The sequence below is a fragment of the Petromyzon marinus genome, chromosome 59 (assembly GCF_048934315.1).
Source record: "Petromyzon marinus isolate PM22_M1 ecotype Great Lakes invasive population chromosome 59, UKy_Petmar_22M1.pri1.0, whole genome shotgun sequence".
In the NCBI taxonomy this organism is placed as follows: Eukaryota; Metazoa; Chordata; class Hyperoartia; order Petromyzontiformes; family Petromyzontidae; genus Petromyzon; species Petromyzon marinus.
In genome coordinates this window covers 6409224-6430748 of record NC_133725.1, presented here as the reverse complement: position 1 = coordinate 6430748, position 21525 = coordinate 6409224, and the positions used below count along the sequence as shown (strand labels likewise).

Sequence of the window (21525 nt, the reverse complement as noted above, 5' to 3'; positions counted from 1 at the left end):
GCAACTTATCCTTTCAAAGCAGCAACAACAAAAAGTTTAAAGTACACATTTTTTTCAAGTACCACACTCAAGTACATTTCTCCAACGTGATCAATTCTCGCCCCCTCTGCCTGTGACAACTGTAACGTGGTACTCATGACCCCCCCCCCCCACCCCCCTCTGTTCAGCATCACTCTCCGCATGTGTCTTGAACTTCTTTCGCACCGCACGTAGCTAACCAACCGTGCTAATCGGCGGAGGGGGGGGGGTCCGTGACCCCCTGTAAAAAATATTCCCTACCAAGATCCGCATCTACCCCCCACCACCACCCACCCACCCACCGCCCCCCACTGAACAGAGCTCACCCTCCGCCTGCATCATCTTCTCCCCGCCTGCAATTAATGCGACTACCCATCGCCGTCGCCGGCGTTGAATTCGATGACGATGTCAGCAATTGCCACGCAGCAAAGCCGCGTCGATGCATCCATGCCCCCGGGGGGGGGTGGAGCGCAACACCGCAACGCAGGCCACGGTGATCGAGGCGGCTATATAAGCGACGGCGTAGACACAGGGCATTCAGGCAGAAGGAACGCTTCGAGGTGCTGGCCATGTCTTCCCCTCGTGGCCGGGTGCACGTGGTGCCGCCTCTGCTGTCCATGGTGGCGGTGTTCATGGCGGCGGCGGTGATGGTAGCGACGGCTCAGATGTTCCGACCGGGCATCATGCAGGTGAGCGAACGGACACACTTCTCTCACCACCACCACCACCGAAGTTGTCTGTCAATATCTATCTATCTATCGATGATGATGATGATGAACAAAGATAGAGATTGTACCCTTTCTCGCATTAAAGGAGGAGCTGTTAAGATGTTAAAACAAACATATAGATGCATTTTGCAAAGCGTCGAGGCTGCAAAAAGCACACATTTGTGGCATTGTATTTGAAAATGATTGGCCTACAACAGAGATATAAATCGGGCTATTCCTCTATCATTCATTATGTATCGCGAAAGTATCGCTTGTCCATGAAATATGCGCTTTAGAAAGGGTTTCTGCATTCTCTTTGCGTGATGTTTAATGACACCTTGGAGCAAAGACGTTTTCCGTAAGAACGCTCCTCCAGTTCTGTGTTGGGCGTCGATGTGGAAATTGCCTTCAACGCACCGAGCGAATGGCCAATACAGTAACTTGATGACTTGCAATGGGTGTCTATTTGGCGTTTGAACACCTTAACACCTCCCGTCTTACGTGCCAGCAAGGGTAAAACCTCTTCCAATGTTGTCGTCGTTGTGACACTGGTCAAAACGTTCCACCACCACCATCATCATCACGATCCATAGGCAAGACAGTCCCGTAGGTGTCCACTGCACCGTTCGTAGATTAAATTTCGATTTAAAGCTTTCGTGACTGCAGGGATTCATATTCTTGGTTGTTTCGGTAAATTCACGTAGAATGAGAATAAAATAATAAAATAAAACAATAACATTCTCACGACGTTTCGGCCACAACACAAGTGGCCTTCTTCAGGTGAAAAGAACAAACCTGTCGGGACGACAGAGCTACAGTGAACGCTGCTAAGATTCGCAGCGTCTTTTAAGCTGGTTGAGAGAAGTGAGGCACCTTGACAAAGGGGTTTACATATCAAACAGGAGAATTTAGCATTGACTGTTTCAATGCTAAACAGGAGAATTTAGCATTAACTGCTTCAATGCTAAATTCTCCTGTTTGATATGTAAACCCCTTTGTCAAGATGCCTCACTTCTCTCAACCAACTTAAAAGACGCTGCGAATCTTAGCAGCGTTCATTGCAGCTCTGTCGTCCCGACAGTTTTGTTCATTTCACCTGAAGAAGGCCACTTGTGTTGTGTCCGAAACGTCGTGAGAATTTTATTGTTTTATTTTGTTATTTTATTCTCATTCTACGTGACTTTACCGAAGGAACCAAAGAAGATGATTGCTTGCGTTGCAATCGAAACGTCGTGAGAATTTTATTGTTACATGTTTTTTAATTATTTTATTATTTCCCTTCTACGTGGTGACTTTACCAAAAGAACTTTCGTAATTTGTTTCCACTTTCCTCTCTCTGCCTTGCGCCACGATGCTCAAGTAGTAGCTACTACTACACGTGTAGTAGTAGCTACGGGCCCCGCACTCACAAGGGCCCCACGCTAAATACTTTCGAGCTAGCAATTCCGGTTCAGCGATTCTGCACTTGCTCTATTACTATAGTACTGTACCACCTTCAACTTTTACGAACGACTGGGTGTTTAAGGTTAGCGATTCGTCGTGTTATCTGGCTGTAAGGCAAATGAAAAAAATACAATAACTTTTTTCTATGCAAGATGCAAATTTATGTGTTTTAATATTTACGTTTAAAACAAACAAGCAAAAACAAATTGTAGGGCCCCTTTATAACAACAATATACTACAGGCCCCGCCACTCGCTTCATCCGGCACTGGTGCCGAAGGTCGGCGTCGATCGTGGCGTGTTCCATGCCAGCCGTGGCTCTGCCGTCGGCTTCAGCGCGCAGGGCTCTGTCTGCCATGGGTCGTGATTTTATCTTCGTCAACGATGAGCAGCGGGTGGGATACCAATCACCGGGCGTGACGATGGCGGCGATGACTCTATAACGCCCCTACGGGATTATTTGGTGATCCGTTTTGATTGCAATTATTGAAGGGTCTGCCTTGCGCTCGCTCGCAACTAGGGGCTGTGATGGGCCGAACATGATTTAGTCCGTATGAAGGCGCTGACTCGCTGACGATACTAGAACCGGTTATAACAGCAACCATGAATGATCATTGGTTGTATATATGTAATATTTGTACGTACTGAATATTGGAATGACCAAATTAAATCCACAGGCTGAGAATTAGACAAATCTCACCGGCTGTCGTCGAACTCGATTCGACACTCCGGCTAAAATAAAATAAAACATGAAACGCTTATTAATTGTTAATTATATTCTCCACAATGACGATGGTGATTTGGAGTCACTTCTGAACTAACACTGTAAAACTATTCTTAATTTTACCAGGTAAGGCCCACTTAGCTCCGTAGCTCCTGGCCATCACAAATGATAGCCTCAACGAAGTGGCTCATCATGATATGGAAATGTATAGCAGCAACCAAATGCTCTAAACGCATGTCGATTCTAAGTGTGGAGGGGAAAACCCGGTAGACCCGGAGAAAAATCCACGTGACCATCGGGAGAGACACCGCAAACTCCAAATATACAGCAGCAGCAGGCGTCAGGGTCGGGATCGAACCCACGACCTCCTGTATACCAGGCGAGGTAGTTAACATCTCCTATCCACCGTGATGATGATGAGAGAGAGGGAGAGACACGCAAACTCCAAATATACAGCAGCAGGCGTCAGGGTCGGGATCGAACCCATGACCTCCTGTATACCAGGCGAGGTAGTTAACATCTTTGTACCGCTGCTCTGATGCTTTCTCTCCAGGTTGTCCGGTTGCATCTCGCATGATGCTACAAATGAACGTTCGGCTTCAAGTTCCACCGATCTTTGTTTGTTTAATGACTGCGCTCTCTCCAAATAAATTGGCCTCGACGCGCCGCAGAGGAAACATCATAATACGGCAATAAAAGTATACAAAAGAAATAGATTTAAACACAACTATGGTTAACATACGGCGATTAAATATTGTAGCAACATTTCAAAAGGATAGGTTAACAACAACAAAAACTAGTGTATAATCTTACTATACATAGAGCAACTTGAAATACAAGATATGAAATAGGAGCCATTGGGGGAATACCCGCGGAGTAAACGAGGGTGGGGTGCCACCCCACGTGGGCTGGGACTTCTCCGGGTCCTGCGATTTCATCTCAAGGACCTTATCTCGTCTAGATTCATATCGCAGACTCACTCCCCCCCCCCCCCGCCGCCTTCCCTCCACGACCATGATAACTGACTCCGGAATAAATGAATGAATCAAAATGTTGTTGTTGTTGTTGGTGTTGGAAGCGTGCCATGCTTCGGAAAAGTAACGAAAAATGTATTTCTTTAAAATAAAATAAAGAAAATTCCTTTCGAATCGGGGGGAAGGACAACAAACTGAACACATAAAGCAGTGCTGAAGAAAATAGTTTTAAATTTAATATAGTAGTGTAGTGTATAGTAGTGTATAGTGTAGTATGTCGCATAGTCAGTGTAGTGTATAGTGCACCGTACGTAGCCAACCGCGCTAATCGAAGGTGATGATGGATGTCGCTTGTGATTTGTACAATATGTTTAACCTCACGCTATTTATTTTCTTCATTTCAGCAAAACGACGACGAACACATCATCTCTCGACGCAGCCAGGGTAAGATTCCCTGCACGATTAAACGATGGCCCTTAGCACACGAGTCAGGGTCAACTTTTTTTGGGGGGTGGGGGGTAGGGGGTCACCAATGGCCCACGCGCTGGCCGATCGACAGCGAACACGATATGGATCATCGTGGGAGATGCAGGCCTGGGTCTGGATTTGGGTGTCATCGCTTCTGGGACACCACAGCTGAAAACCTGGACATTGAACCAAACCAAACCTGGAGGTCCAGCACCGGTTCTGAAATTCACCAACGTTCTTGGCCATGAATGGGAATCGGCTCGCCTGGTTCTTAGCACCGCGCGTGTTATAGTAAATGTTCGACCTATATATAACGTACTGCATCGTATTCGCTCACTCTCGAAGCGAGAGTGTCACTCGGAGACGCGAGGAGGAAGCACAGACGAGCTAGAGAAGCAGCCAGGTGGTAACCCAGTGCCAAGCATTGCCGAAGCTCCCTGTGGTCCCATCATATATGAAGATGTTTTCAGCCAATTAATGGGGATTTATACAAATGGGTTGGGTGGCCAGCATCACGCCCAGACGCCTTTGTTTCCCCAGTGGCGATGTTTTTAAGCACCGCATCAGGTACTCATTTGAGGCTGAGTCGACCTAGGGGAGACGCAGGACCGGTTCAGATAATCGTCGCTGGTGTTGGCCGTGAGCGGGAATCGAACTCGGGTCGCCAGGTTCGTAGCGCAGCGCGCTAACCGCTACACTACCGCTCTCCCCTAAGCGCTACACTACCGCTAGGCAAATACACACAAACGCCAACCAACGTCCATCACGAAGTGGTGGTGACTTCACTACGGTGCTTGTGCCAGCCGAGGTGCCCTTTGAGGCCATGTGAGGTATCAAAGGCTCACTGGCAGGAGGTCATGGAACAGACCCAGGTGTAAGGGGTTGACCGACTGAGACGACTGGCAGATGCACCACCGGTGCTCCCTGCTGTGCCAACTCCGCCCGGTGCTCCGCTCGTTATTGTGAGCGTCTCTGCTCTGCCCTCCGTAGCATCCTTAACGAGCCTCCTTTACAGAGGCCGATCTTGATTCTACTGGTACCAGTCGTTGGAAAGTCCACTCAGATCCACATCTTTCTGTATCACATCAGCCCACCTCTTCTCCATCCCGTGCCGCACCCGTTTAGCCCGCGCTATCCATTCAAGCAGAAGCTGCTTGGGCATGCAGTGGCTGGGCATGCGGACTCTACGTGACCCAACCAATGCAGCCTCCCCTGCCAGAGGCGTTTACTAAAGGGATGGTGTCCAGATATATCAATGACTTGTGAACTCCTCACACAATCCAGTCTGATTAAACCCAGAATGGATCATGGGCAGACCAGCCCGAATGTTTCAGATGTCCCTTTTAAACAGCTCCATATTTCTCGAGCATAGAGAAGGGAGGGGCGTACCTGTGGCCGAGAAGAATCGGAGTTTCATATGGAGCAGTAGGTCAGGTAGCATCCACACAGCGTTACGCAACTGATAAAAATACAATGCCGCTTGACTGATTCGGAGTGAGACCTCCGATGCCATGCCAGAGCCAGTCATTAGCACACTGCTCAAGTAAGGAAACGTCTTCACTCTCATAACAACTGTCCCATTACTTATGGTGAGTGGACGGGATGGAGTATTTGGTATACAGAAAATACCCAGGAAGGTCCTTTGTTTTTGTGGGAAGTATGGTAAGGCCTCACATATTAGTGGCATGCTCCAGGTTGATCAGAAGAGCCTCCGACTCATTTTCAGAGTGAGCAGCGATTATTAGATCAACATACATAACTAGATTGACCAATACAGAGCCATCCCCTCACCACACCTAGGCATAGATCAGTATCTCACTATATCTGTACTACATGGAAATTCATCCAATACAGCCATGGGAAGCCTCTCGAACGACATGGTCACAGAAGATATTAAATAGTGTATGGGTAAGAGGACATCCCAATGTGAACAGGGAATGCCTCCAACTCCCAGCCACGGGCCTGCCTACCATAAAGATGGTCCTTAACGATTGTGAACAGAGGGGGTCAGCGACCCCAGAGAGCACTGGCCTATTTATGGTATCGTAGGCCTTGACCAGGTGAATAAAGCAAGATGTTGGTAGGTCCTGTTTACATTCACCTACGCATCTGCTGTAGCAGATAAACAGCAAATATGGCATCTGCGCAGGACCACCCTGGTCTGGAGCCACACCGGGGGGCCTCAGCAATGTTGCGCCCTCGACGAATGTTACGTTTGCCCCCCCCCTCTCTAATCTGGCCCCCAGAGTTCAGTGGTGGTGCTGGGACATTGGGGGCCTCGAAATAAACATTCGTTGGTGGGGGCTGGGGGGGGCGGCCCTCTTTAAATTAATAACTCAAGATTTCATAATAAAGGCTTTTTTGGGTTAGATCACGTAAATAAATATATAAACGTGCCGTTAAAACCCGCCACCACCCGACACAGCCATATTCGCTGTTTATCTGCTACATGCCAATTCGTCACTAGTACAGCACACTGGTGTGTTGGAGAACCAAGCCACACCATTTACAATCTGGACTCAAGATTTAAAAGCCAAATTTGTTAGCCAATATGGGATAACTCTGCCAATGTTTTTATTGTAATTCGCTTTTGTAATATTTAAAATTCATTACTCAAGATTTTAAAACACCGAATGGACATCTATTGCAAGTGTGTGTGTGGTTAATGCAGACGTTGATGTCTTTCAAAAGGTGCCCATTTGGATGTTTTAACATCTTAACACCTCCTGCATTATTGCCCGCAGGACCGCATTATCCCATAGGCACGTACAGACACTGTGCCTTGGGCCTACGAAATAAAATGTTGACCCTGTCTTTTTTTGTTGTTTGCATGATAAGAACATTTTTTACCAAGATTTATAATATAAAAATCTTAGTAAGAATATAGTTGAAGAAATTTTTGCTGAAAAAAGTTTTAGGCTTACCTTGTTTTTTTCTTTCTCAATAATTTCAAATTAAATCTGCTCATCTGACGGCACAGCCTGAACAATGAACACATCAGTAACGACATCTGTCCATCCGTCTGGACGAAGCGAAGTACGCGTGAAACAAGCGGAGTGACAGTGGCGGTAGTAGTGGCATGGGGCAACAGCGGTACCAACCGGAGAGTTTTATCACTGAAGGCCTACGAAATAGAAGTGCCGAGGGCCCTACAAGAAACCTTAATCAGGCCCTGTTTGCCAGAAAAGGTCAAGGCTTTTGTTCCTTTATTGATCATCTTAACACGGGAAAGAAAGGTCCCGTGGACGCTTCCATTTTGTTGCGTGAGCCCGGTGCCCTTGAAACAGCTGCAGTCCTGCCCGCATCTACTTGGGAGGGAGCAATCGGACAAGGCCCTAACCTAGGGGTGGCCAAACTGTAACACACCAAGAGCCAAGTGCATATATGCATAATATTTGATCGTACAGTTCGTTCTCTTATAGCGCCGCGTAGTTGTCATAACGCCAATTGGCTATAACGCGATTAATGTATTAGGGAACGCATTTTTTTTTAAACGCGGATGCGAATTGGATATATCGCGATTGAGTGAATGGAACTACGTCGCAGCGCGAGTAGGAATAAGCGGTCGTACGGCTGCCTCGGCATAGCGTCGCGCAAGGCATTGGGATGCTGCTGGATGCTTCTAGATGCTCCCCACGCGTCTCGGTCTTTGTTTGGCCTGCGTCACGCATCTCACGTGTTGTCGTGGACTGTGCTTTGCCCCAATATTATATATCATTTATTATAACGCGATTTTTCTACAATGTGGTGTTCTTCAGGAACACAACGACTACCACCGAGAGCAGACTGTAAAACCTATCGTACAACTTTCAACCATTAATCTTTGCTACTTTTGACAGCACGTCCTACGCTATTCCCCACCCCCCCCCCCCCTTCGATAGAGCCACGTGCGATTGTTTATTAAAGCGCCTCACACGTGTCTCGGGAAGAGATGCCAGGTTGGCCACCGCCCTGACCCTTGCTGGCCCCACTCTGGCACTCACAGAGTGCAGCGACAAGCAGACGGCCGACCTGTACCTGCTGGTGGACGGCTCCAGCAGCGTAGGGCCCGGCAACTTTCATCTGGTGCTCAAGTTCCTCGCCAAGCTGGTGGACAAGCTGGACATCGGCAAAGACAAGGTTCGCGTGGGCATGGTGCAGTACAGCGGGGACATGAGGAGCCCCAAGATCAAGAAGGAGTTCGACATGGGGCAGTACGCGGACAAGGAGAAGCTCAAGGCCGCCATCCTGGGCACCAAATACATGCGCGGATTCACGTTCACCGGAGCGGCGCTACGGCACACTCTGCAGCTCTTCAAGAGCCAGGGACGCCCCGGAGTCGGCAAGGTGAGCCTCGCGCAGAGGACGGGTGTGAAGGGATCCAAGACAAAAGGCTCGCAAATCCACATTCACCTGTAACGTCACAAAGCCTCGATGCCACAAAATCTTCTTTGTCTCTGCCACAAGTGCCATTCGTAGCGCTCTGGTGTGCTTTTAGCGCATAAAGAACGTCGTTTGGCAAGAGGTCCGACGTTTTTCTGCACGTGGTCGGAGCTTTCTCAGGATGATGATCAGATAAGATGATGACGATGACAATAATTAAGACCGGTATGGGATAATGATAACGATTGATTATGCCAATACTGCCGTATATTTCCCTCCCAATGATCGATGTAATGATGATGCTGTGTTAGATGATAATGTTGTTGTCGATGATCATACATGATGATGACAATAATTACGATCGGTATGGGATAATGATAACGATTGATTATGCCGATGCTGCCCCCCCCCCCCCGCTCAGATCTTGGTGCTGGTGACGGACGGCGAGGCCAACGACAAGGTGAAGGACCCCTCGGACGAGGTGAAGTCGAGCGGCATCGTCCTCTTCTCCGTGGGCGTGGGCAAGGCGGACCGCAAAGAGCTGGCCCTCATGGCGTCTCCGCCCGTCGACAAGCACATGTTCCACGCCACCGACTTCGCCGGCCTCGACTCCATCATCACGGCGCTTACCTCCACCGTCTGCACCGTCGTGCAGGAGGCCAAGGTGGCGGTGCCGGTGACTGCGGCGACCCAGGCCGTCGCCTTGCCGAGTAAAGGTGCGGGTGGTCTGTGCAGCGCCGTCTGGCATTGAGACGCACTTCCTCAAGGCAGTTTATTCGAACTAGATTCGAAGCTTTCGTGACTTGCAGGAATTACTCTTTGGTTCCTTGGGTGAAAGTGGCGTAGAAAGAAATTTAATGAAATAATAATAATAGAACACGACGTTTCGATTGCAACACAAGCAACCATCATGAGGTACAAATGAATGAGAAAACAAACCTAGTAAACTTGGAGAAATAATGCAATACAACACAGAGAGTCGGCCAACACAAGAGTCAACACCCCACCTGGTTGATTACGTTCTTCCAAAGATTGCTACATTTGAGAGAGACAAAACGCAGACACGGAGACACACAGACAGGCATACAAGCAGAGAGAGAGACTCACACAGAGATGAACAGAGAGAGACACACACATAGGCACACAGAAAGACAACGTCTCTGTGTCGAGGCCTTAAATAGAGAGAAAGGGGGGGTGGGGGGTTGGGGCATAGGGGAAGTTGTGTGGAATTGTATTCTGTTAAGATTTTGCTTCTCTCTCTCTCTTGGCCTTTCCTCGTCCTCATTCTTACAAGGCGCCTTGAGACATTGGTGAAAGGCGCCTTACAAAGAAATGTCAATTATTATTATAATCTCGTCGGGAACTTCGTCACAGAGAACGTTGTCTGCTGTTTTCCCTAAACTGACTGGTTTTTGGGGTAGTGTGAAGATGATTGCACTCGAGATGGTCCCGATAAACAATGAAACGATCTCATACTAATGATGATGAAAAAAAACGGGGATACAACCACAGACCGGGGCTCACTGCAACTCGCACCACAGCATATATTATCAGAGACATGTCTGTTTGCATGTTTTGCCACAAGCACGTGTGGTTAACGCAGACTTGATGCCTTTTCAAAAGTATTTGTGGTTAACGCAGACTTGATGCCTTTTCAAAAGTAGTTTTATTGCCGGAAAGGGGTAAAACCTCTTCTCATTTTGTACATTATTTTTGACACTGGAGAATAGGTTCCACAGGTATAACAACTGCCCGGCCCGAGTTAGAAGTGTTCTGATATTTTCACTGTCATTGTACTGTTCGCCTTTCTAGCGTTCTCTGGTCTAACACTGGCGGCGAGACTAGGCCATGAAGAAGGCTGTCTCTGGTGTAGGCCAATCAGTTTCAAAGACAATGCCATACATCATCAATATTCTTGATTTGAAGCTTCCGTGACTGCAGGGATCCATACTCTTTGGTTCTTTCGGTAAAGTCGCGTAGGTAGAAAAATAAAATGAAAGATAATATATCGCGACGTTTCAGCAGTTCCACTGCTGGATTATTCTTTTTTTCCGCCTGCCGACGGCCGCTTGTGTTGCGATCGAAACGTCGTGATCTATTTCACTTTCTTCTTTTAATTTTCTACCTGCGCGACTTGAGCGAAAGAACCAAAGAGTAATAATAGGGTTTCCCCCCTTTTTTCTGGCAACAAAACTGAAACCTTTTTGCAAAGATTGGTGTGGACAAATCAGTTTCAAGGACAATGCATATATTATCATAACATGTTTTTTGTTTGCATTTTGACTTCAGGTATTATGGTTAATGCTGACATGAAGACTTGTAAAAAGGTTTCAGTTTTGTTGGCAGAAAAAAGGGGAAAAACCCCTATTATTACATTTTGGTACTGGCAAAGGAGGTCTAATGATGAACCAAGAGTATTATAAATATTATCAGAGCCACGTTTGCTCTGCACGTATTTGCCACAAGTAGGTGTGGTTAATCCAGACTTGATTCCTTGCAAAAAGGTTTCTATTTGGTGTTTGAACATCTTAGCAGCTGGTGTTTTATTGCCAGAGAGGGTTAAAACCTATTCGAATTATTACAAAACTCGGGAATCAGAGATATAGATTTGTAGGGATAGCTACCTCAAAAAAGACAATTTCATGGTAAAACCCGGGACAGGAGGCCTCCCTGGACTCCAGGTCCAGTCGAAAGTGAGGACCCTTTCGAGTTTTAAAGCCAAGAATTCCACCGCCGTCTCTCGCGAGGAGTAAAGCAACTCTCTGCACGTTGAACTTCTTTCACACCGTACGTAGCCAACCGCGCGAATTGGAGGTGCGGGGGAAGGACAACAAACTGGACATGAAAAAAGCAGTTCCAGAGGAACGAGTTTATCAATCTAGACGATGATTTAAAAGTTCACAGCTCCAGTGACTTCCTAATATCGGTAGGAAGAGTGTTCCAGACGGCCGCAGAAGCGCATCTGAAAGCGCGCAATGCGGTGACCGCCATCTTTGTTCGATGGTCAGCCGCTAGCGTACTTGGCACTACTTCCAGTTTCTTATGGAGCCGACCTGCAGCCAGGAAACAGCGGTGCCCTGTGCAGACGTGAAGATAACAGGGGGGGGGGGGCATAGAGATTGGTCGAAGAGAAATACTGAGACATGGATTTATATACAAAGGAATGCACGGAGACATGGGGAGCGACACACACACACGCACACAGAGTGGGTTAAGGAGAGAGACATCCGGAGAGATAGACACAGAGAGATGTAGATACAGAGAGGGAGATGCAAAGAGACACAGGAGAACGACAAGCAGAGACACAGATGGAGACGCAGAGACAAAGAGCCACAGCTAGACACGGAGCGAGACGTACACGCAGACAGACACGGATTGACGGAGGAACAGGAATGAGGGTTCCTTGCAAGTTTCAAGGAACCCTCATTCAGTTGCACACGAGACAACTCTGGTGGTGTGCATGGCACGAGGAGACACCTCATCACCCAATGCCCACATCAGCACGCAATCCAAGAACTGCACCGTCGCTTACAATCGCGCGTTTCCACAATCGCTGCCCATGAAAACTTCACTTTAGAAGTCGAGTTGAACGTGTGAAACTAAAAACTATTTTATCTTACCAGATAAGACCCACTGAGCTATTTCGCTCTTTTTTCAGAAGCGACCTGGCCACAAATGACAGGCCAACGAAGAGGCTCATCACGTGGACATTTTTAGCAGCCAAATACTCCAAACAAATGTTGATTCTAAATGTGGAGGGGAAAATCGGAGGACCCGGAGAAGAATACACGCGACCATGGGGGGAGAGAGAGAGACACTCCAAATATACAGCAGCAGGCGTCAGGGTTGGGATCGAACCCACGACCTCCTGTATACCAGGCGAGGTAGTTAACATCGCGCCGCCGTGGTGCTGGATACCAGCCGTCTCCAGACACACGAAGGCCGTAAAAATGCAGGCCTCACAGTGGTCACGCCACTGCACGCACTGGGCAATGCCCACCGTGCCGTGCCCTCCTTGCCTGCGCCTTGCCCCCTCTAATCGCTGTGCCCCCTGCCCCCCTGCCCCACCACCACCGCCCATCACACAGAGGTGTGCAGCAGCAAGCAGACAGCCGACCTGTACCTGCTGGTGGACGGCTCTAGCAGCGTGGGGCCCGGCAACTTTCATCTGGTGCTCAAGTTCCTCGCCAAGCTGGTGGACAAGCTGGACATCGGCAAAGACACAGTCCGCGTGGGCATGGTGCAGTACAGCGGGGACATGAGGAGCCCCAAGATCAAGAAGGAGTTCGACATGGGGCAGTACGCGGACAAGGAGAAGCTCAAGGCCGCCATCCAGGACACCAAATACATGCGCGGATTCACGTTCACCGGAGCGGCGCTACGGCACACTCTGCAGCTCTTCAAGAGCCAGGGACGCCCCGGTGTCGGCAAGGTGAGCCTCGCGATGGGATTGTCACCGGTGGCAAGCAGGGAAAGATTTGATCATTATAATGCCCGCCCCCCTCCTCCTCCCCCCACACACACACACATAATTGGGAAGAAGCACTGGACTCCGAATACGATTTACCACCATTTTTGTCCTCTGTAGACCAAACCCGGGGTAGTTTGTTGTTTCATACTCCGCACCTCCGGTTAGCACAGTTGGCTACGTACGGTGCGAAAAAAGCTCGGCACACACACACACACGAACGCATTTCTCGGTAAGGAAGAGGTCTGTGAGCGACACCGTGCTGGGTGCAAATCAATTCCCGCCACTCGAACGCAGATGGCCAATCCCTGAACTGTTCGGGTTCAAAGCCGGCAGAGACAGGTAGCAATTCTTATTCCGAAGATGCTTTACTCGTGCACGGCGCTCTGGGATAAGCTGTATCCTGGTATTGACTTGGGGCCATCCATAAATGACGTCACGCACCTAGGGGGAGGGGGGGGGGGGTCAGACATTTGTGACGATGTGTGACGAGGGAGGGGGGGGGTTGAAAAATGTGACGTCACATCAAAATGAGCAACTTTAAATAAATATAGACAACACGTTCTACTTAAATTTTGATTTAAAGCTTTCGTGACTGCAGCGAGTCATATTCTTGGTTCTTTCGGTAAAGTAACGTTGAAGGGAAGCAATAAAATAATAAAATATATTTATTGTAAAATAATAAAATAAATGTATTTTTTGTATATATTTTATTATTTTATTGTTTCCCTTCAACGTGACTTTACAGAAAGAACCAAGAATTCGTTCTACTTAATTAAATATACGTTTTAATAAATGTTTTCTCCCACAACATCAGAGTGCAGCGCCACATTAAACACGCGCTACAATGACAATAGTTTAAAGCGATTTGAAGCATTTTTTATTTTTTTGGGGGGGGGGCAAAGCTTTGTGACGTCATATTTGAGGGAGGTCTGACTTTTTGTGACGTCGTGTGACGAAGGGGGGGGGGGGGGTGTAAAAATTGTCCAAACTCGCGTGACGTCATTTTTGAACAGGCCCCTTGGACATGCGGGCAGGTGGTGGTGGTGATTAATGATGATGGTGACGATGATGAGAATGAGTGCATTGCTGATATAACAGCGCATTGAGGCTGCTTGGGAGCGGTGTGGCGCTCGTGGTTTAGCGGACTGCGTTATGAACCTCGCCACCCAAGTTCGATTCCCACTCACGACCATGACCGGTTGTGAATATCTGAACCAGTCTATGACCCTCCCTCTTGTTTAACTCAGCCTCAAACGAGTACTCTGGTGCGATTGATTATGCCGATACTACTTTATCTCCGCCCCCCCCCTCCCCCCACCGCATGATGATTGACGTAATGATGATGCTCAGTGTTAGATTATGATGATGTTGTTGGTGATCATATGATATGATGACGATTATGACAAGTTATGCTCGGTATAGGATAATGATAACGATTGATTATGTCTACACTGCCATATCTCCCCCGCCCCCCCTCCCCCGCCCCCCGATGATTGATGTAATGATGATGATGTGTTAGATGATGATGATAATGTGGTTGTCGATGATCATACATGACGATGACAATAATTACGATCGGTATGGGATAATGATAACGATTGATGATTCCGATGCTGCCGTATCTCCCCCCCCCACCCCCCACCCCCCCCCGCCCCCCGCTCAGATCTTGGTGCTGGTGACGGACGGCGAGGCCAACGACAAGGTGAAGGACCCCTCGGACGAGGTGAAGTCGAGCGGCATCGTCCTCTTCTCCGTGGGCGTGGGCAAGGCGGACCGCAAAGAGCTGGCCCTCATGGCGTCTCCGCCCGTCGACAAGCACATGTTCCACGCCACCAACTTCGCCGGCCTCGACTCCATCATCACGACGCTCACCTCCACCGTCTGCACCGTCGTGCAGGAGGCCCAGACCCCGGCGCCGACGCCACCGCCCGGTGGGTGACCGCGCTGTGCCCGCCGGCTCTCGGCTCTCGGCGTCGTCGTCATCATCAACCACCACCACCCTCCCTATCCCCTAAGCCACAACGTTGAACAATCCGAGTACGACGCTTCGCCGGCGATTAGAAACTAGCGAAACGTCGCACTTGGCTTGCATCTCCAACACACGGCCGGTTAGTGCTGTGCTGGTGACGAATATTGGCCACGTTCTGTTTACGTGACACAACACCATACTGGTTGGCTGTGTCGGGTGGTGGTGGATTTAAACGACACAACCCATAATATACTTTTTGTTTATTTCGGTAAAGTCACGTAGGTTAAAATAGAATAAGAGATCATTTTTTTATAAATAAATAAAAGTACATTTCATCACGACGTTTCGATTGCAACACAAATTTTATAGCTGTAATTTTCACACCTGATGATGATTGCTTGTGTCGCAATCGAAACGTCGTGATTTAATTCGCTTTTATTTATTTATTTTCCATTTCTATTTTTATCTCTTATTTTTATTTCATTAAATTTTTCACCTACGTGATTTTACCGAAATAACCAAAGAGTATGGATCCTTGCAGTCACCAAAACTTCAAATCTATAACGACACATTTAAATATTTACACGATCTAACCCGAAAAAAACCCCGCTCTGTTCTGGATCATATTGGTCTCGAAAGCCTGCTACGGTGTTCATCTGCACCCCCTCCTTCTCCCCTCCCCCGTCGCTTGCTGCTTTGTACCGGGCTCTTGTTTTAAACAAAACAAAAACCTCTTCATCACCGCCGTCGCTATCTCCACCGCCAGGTCCATTCGCCAAGCTGGACGTGATCTTCGCCATCGACGGCTCGGCCGGCGTCGCGGCCGCCGACTTCACGCTCATGAAGGGCTTCGTCGCGCAGATCGTGCAGGGCCTCAGCGTCGGGGCGGCGCAGGTCCGCGTGGGGCTGGTGCAGCTGAGCGGCAAGCAAGGGTCCGAGTTCAAGCTGGGGCAGTTCTCCAGCCGGCAGGAGGTGGTCGCCGCCGTGGGGAAGGTCTCCGCGCACGGCGGCGGCAGGGCCATCGGCGCCACCGTGCAGTTCGCGCTCGCCACCGCCTTCTCGCAGGCAGAGGGCGGCAGGGCCGGGGAGGGAGTGCCGCAGGTGAGGCAGCGTGCGGGATGTGGTGGGGAGGGTGGGGAGGGGTGGGGGGGGTTCCGTGATTGACGGGGGAGGGGGAGTCCGTGATTGACAGGGGAGGGGGAGTCCGTGATTGACAGGGGAGGGGGAGCCCGTGATTGAAAGGGGAGGGGGGTCCGTGATTGACAGGGGAGGGGGAGTCCGTGATTGACAGGGGAGGGGGAGTCCGTGATTGAAAGGGGGGAGGGAGTCCGTGATTGAAAGGGGGGAGGGAGTCCGTGATTGACAGGGAAGGGGGAGTCCGTGATTGAAAGGGGGGAGGGAGTCCGTGATTGACAGGGGAGGGGGAGTCCGTGATTGACAGGGGAGGGGGAGTCCGTGATTGACAGGGAAGGGGGAGTCCGTGATTGACAGGGGAGGGTCCGTGATTGACAGGGGAGGGGGGGTCCGTGATTGACAGGGGAGGGGGAGTCCGTGATTGACAGGGGAGGGGGGTCCGTGATTGACAGGGGAGGGGGGTCCGTGATTGACAGGGGATGGGGGGTCCGTGATTGACAGGGGAGGGGGGGTCCGTGATTGATGGGGGGGGGGGGGTCCGTGATTGACAGGGGAGGGGGGTCCGTGATTGACAGGGGGGGGTCCGTGATTGACAGGGGAGGGGGGTCCGTGATTGATGGGGGGGGGGTCCGTGATTGACAGGGGAGGGGGGTCCGTGATTGACAGGGGAGGGGGGGGTCCGTGATTGACAGGGGAGGGGGGGGGTCCGTGATTGATGGGGGGGGGTCCGTGATTGACAGGGGAGGGGGGTCCGTGATTGACAGGGGGGGGTCCGTGATTGACAGGGGAGGGGGGTCCGTGATTGATGGGGGGGGGGGTCCGTGATTGACAGGGGAGGGGAGGGGGTCCGTGATTGACAGGGGGGGTTCTGTGGTTGGCGGTGATGATGGCGGTTTTCGTTTGCAATAAGTTCAACATACGCACACACAAACAATAAGTTCAACATACGCACACACATACACTAAGTTCAACATACGCACATATCACGGCTGCAGTGGTGGTAACGCTGCCATCACCAAAGTCAAGTAAGGAGACTATGGTGGCCAATAAAAAAAAAACGTCGAAACCACGACACCCGGGGCACCCACTCCAACCTGCACTGCCCAGCGTGCTTGAAGTGTGCTGACACATTGTGTCAAATGTCGTGTCGCTGCTGCTCCTGTTGGCGATAATGCTTCTTCTGCTTCTGCTGCTGCTCCAGCTCCAGACGCCGTCGCTGACCCCTGGTGCTGCCGCTGTCCTCTGACCATTCCCTCCGCCGCTCCCACACCACCCGCAGGTGCTGGTCATCATCACGGGCGGCGCCTCGTCTGACGCCGTGGCCCACTACCGTGGCCTGTTGCGAGCCCATGGGGTGCGCTCCTTCGTCATCGGCATCGGCGCCTTCCAGCTGCTGGACCTGCAGCGCCTGCCCAGTGACCCCATCGGCCTGCACCTCTACGCCGTGGGCGGCTACGCGCAGCTGTTGGGCATCGCCGGCCAGGTCACCTCCGTCATCGTAAGGCCAGGTGAGGTGACTCCTTCTTTTTTTTTGTTCGTGACTATTTTCCGCTGTTATTTTTTTACGGGAAGGTGCCAACTGAGCTACGTAGCTCCTTTTCGGAAGCGGCCTGGCCATCACGGATGATAGATGGCCCGAGGCAGTGGATTATCGTCATCGTGTGGACATTTATATCATCATCATCATCATGTGGACATTTATAACAGACAAATACTCTAAATGCACCTGGATTCTAAATTTGGGGAGTTGGGGGGGGGGGGGGGGAATCCACACGGCCATGGGAAGAACACGCAAACTCCAAATATAGAGCAGGCGTCAGCATGGAGATTTAACCCACGACTCGCTGTATACCAGGCGAGGTAGTTAACAACACGCCAACGTGGGAACGGAGCCTTGGGGCCGCGGGTGAAGATGCGGGCGTGCCTCGATATGCGGAACAGATACGTTCGTGAAAATTTGCCCGCAAAGTTAATTAATTCCGTACGTCGAAGCCTGTTTTCCCATCAGTGTTCAATATAGAAGTGGAGTAGCGTTCCTATGGAACATGTTTTGGCTCTGAGTTGTCGTAAAATGACATTTGAAAATGCATCCAAACCTTTTTGAAACACAAGCTTAATGGAAAATCGAAAACCTTACGATAACTCATTCATAGCGCGGCAATGCCCCGGTATACGTCGCCCCCCTATTAACGTCGTTTTGCAAATCCGTAGTCACTTTCTTATTAACACCACTACCCAGGTTCGCCCGCATTGAAACGGCTGTACGCCGTATGGACCTGAAAACTCACTTTCCCTGCACAACAATACGGGGCGAACCGTGATGCGTTGACACGGTACCCTTCTTACGGGACACCACGGCGATCGCCGCTGTGGCATAGCGGTGGCGTCTGGGGCCACTTTCACTGAAGAAAACGTTCGAACAAAGGGTGAACCCCTGCACAGTGCAGTGCGCTATGTGGAAATTCCTTCGCTCCCTACGCAGCCGACCGTGCTAATCGGAGGTAGCCGGGCGTGATCGGCACGAGGGGACGGAACCAAAACGAGGCCGAGCTTTGGCCGCAATAACTCGGGAAACCCCAGCGCGGCGTTGAAAGCGTTTCCCGCGCGCAAAAACCACGAGGAGAGGCACGAAATGCACGCTCGGACAAACGATAGGCCGTTCCAATCGTTCGATTCATTTTTTTTCTCTCCCCACTCCCCGAAAGCGCATGCAATTTTTTTTCCTCTCATTCAAGAGATTCAAAATGCCGTAATTTCGTTCCCGAATTGACAAGTTGCGTTCACGAGGGGCATTCTGTATACTGAGTGGACGTGTAACGAGGGAAGAACCGTCCATCTTTTCCACCAGGGCAGCCTCCTGCTATTTTCTTTCTTGAGAACTGCTTTCTGTGTTTAAAGTGTCGTCCTTCACGCACACCTCCGATTAGCGCGGTTGGCTACGTGCGGTGCTAAAATAAGTTCAACATTCACAGATGCGCTGTTGTGTCTCTCCAAGTCACTCATCGCCATTCTTCACTCCCACGTCCTCCCGTTGTCCTACATCTTCCCCTCGTCTTCCTCCACCCCCCCCCCCGACCCCACAGCGATATCCCTGGACTTGGTGTTCATGGTGGACGGCTCTCTGGGCGCTGCGTGGGGGGCTGTCAGGGCCTTCGTGTCCCACCTGCTCCTCTACGTGCAGGGCGGCGGAGGTGTCCTGCGCGTCGCGTTTGTCCAGTTCGCTGGCGATGTCACCGTCGAGGTGTGTGTGCGTGTGTGTGCGCGTGTGTGTTGAACTTCTTTCGCGCCACCGCACGCAGCCAACCGTGCTGATCGGATGGTGCGGGGGAAGGACAACAGACTTCGCGCAAAAATTCGCTCTGAAGAGAATGTGTTTTTAATCTAGATGATTTAAAAGCGCATGGCTCCAGTAGCAATGACTCTAGGGGCAAGTGCTGTTAGCGAGCACCTATATAGGCTGGCACGGCACACGAGGGGGTGGGTGGCCAGCACCGCGCCTGGCCGCCTTTGTCTCTCCAGTGGCGATGTTTACACACCGCACAAAGCGCTCATTTGAGGCTGAGTCGACCTAGGGGAGGCCCAGGATCGGTTCAAATAATCGTCACTGGTGTTAGCCATGAGCGGGACACGAATTCGTGTTGCTGGGTTCGTACTGCTGCACTACCGCATGCACAAAGACAAAGATCCCCCATATAGCCTTAACAGACTGTTGGCACAAGTGCTGTCAGTGAGCACCTACCTCACTGAGCCGACACGGCACACGAAGCGAGGTGAGTGGCCAGCACCGCGCCCGGCCGCCTTTGTCTCCCCAGTGGCGATGTTCACACACCGCACCAGGGTACTCATTATGAGCACGAAGCCGACCTAGGGGAAGCCCAGCACCGGTGCGTTTGTGTTCCCCCCGCTCCACCGCGCGCCCCCGTGCAGCTCTACCTGGACCAGGGCACGGAGGTGGCTGCGGTGCTCGCCAAGCTGCAGTCCGTGCAGCAGCTGTCGGGCGCCGGTGGACGCAACCTGGGCAAGGCGGTGAGCTTCGTGGGCGGCACGGTGCTGTCGGCAGCCAAGGGCGGGCGCGGTGCTGCCGGCGTGAACCAGGTGAGCGCAACCGGTCGCGCCACACCGGCAGCCGGTGGGCGTAGTCACGACGTTATCGATTCAGGGGGTGCGGCCGATCGATCAGGTAGCCCCCCCACCAATATTTGATTCAACCACAGGTCAGGACACGTTTCAGAATTATTTGGACTAGAGGAGGAATCCGATGAGCTATGGAGCTCTTTTCCGCAGCTGTCCAGTAGGGGCACGGGGTCAGCAAGCTACAACAACAAAGAAAACAAAAAGGGTCACCTTCGACGTCCTTGACGCTCCCGTGTGAACACCGAGTAATTACCCGCGGGCCCATCGGCTCACGCGCACGGAGCCCCCCACAATTCTTACCGGAGCGCCTCTCCCTCTCTCTCTCTCACCTCGATGACCGCGACGACCTCCCGTGCGCAGGTGGTGGTGCTGTTCGTGGCGGGCCCCTCCACAGACGAGCCGTCCCAGGCGCTGTACGCGCTCAAGGCGTCCGGCGTGCGGGTCCTGGCGCTGGACCTTGGCGGGCTGGCACTGGCTCAGCTGGGCGGCCTCGTTAGCACGCCCTTCAACCTGCACTACTACAAGCTGTCGGGCGGAGCGCAGGTGCTGCCGCTCGCACTGGGCAGGATCCTCCACACCTCGCTCTATGCAGGTGAGAGCTGCAGTTGATCATCGATTATTCGGCCGAGCGATTATCCGGCTGCTTCCAAGCATTGTCCGGCGGTCCCGGGCCGATCCGGCGAAACCGGCAACGTCTCTCCAAAGGCTGTAGCCCAGTCCGGCGGTCGTCAAACTCATGGTTGTTGAAACAAGAGCGTAGTGCGTACATCACCCCATGCAGAGTCTTCAAGATTGGAGTGGTAAGTAGGGTAGAGTAAGAACAGTAACTTTTTACAGAAGGTCATTTATTTTTGTATAGTAAACAATTTTAAAACACAAAAAAACAGACACAAAACATCAAGAATGTGCATAACATGTTTTTAAATAACGACGTAGTGATTAGCTGGTGGTTTTTGCATATTCGGCACCCCCTTCCCACTGAAGCCGCTGGCTAATCGATGATCGCCTATATCATTGTCGTCATCACGATCCATGGGGCAGATAGCCCTGTAGGTTTTCCTCTGCACGTTTCATCATTCGTTTCCACTTTACTCTCCGTCTTGTGTCAGTATGTTCAAGTAGT

At 50.8% G+C, this 21525-nt stretch overlaps 1 protein-coding gene across 1 annotated transcript in view; it reads left to right on the top strand.

Annotated features, from left to right (window-relative positions):
- The first annotated feature begins 555 nt into the window (after window positions 1–555).
- Window positions 556–21525, top strand: part of LOC116955380 (collagen alpha-3(VI) chain-like) — a 45335-nt gene continuing 24365 nt past the window's right edge. Inside the window, exons 1-11 of the mRNA XM_032976411.2 lie at window positions 556–707; window positions 4269–4308; window positions 8318–8658; window positions 9116–9410; window positions 12783–13126; window positions 14829–15096; window positions 15901–16235; window positions 17548–17776; window positions 19352–19509; window positions 20196–20363; window positions 20763–20994. Coding sequence (XP_032832302.2) covers window positions 588–707; window positions 4269–4308; window positions 8318–8658; window positions 9116–9410; window positions 12783–13126; window positions 14829–15096; window positions 15901–16235; window positions 17548–17776; window positions 19352–19509; window positions 20196–20363; window positions 20763–20994 — 2530 coding nt within the window. The 5' untranslated portion in view covers window positions 556–587. The remainder of the gene's footprint in view (window positions 708–4268; window positions 4309–8317; window positions 8659–9115; window positions 9411–12782; window positions 13127–14828; window positions 15097–15900; window positions 16236–17547; window positions 17777–19351; window positions 19510–20195; window positions 20364–20762; window positions 20995–21525) is intronic.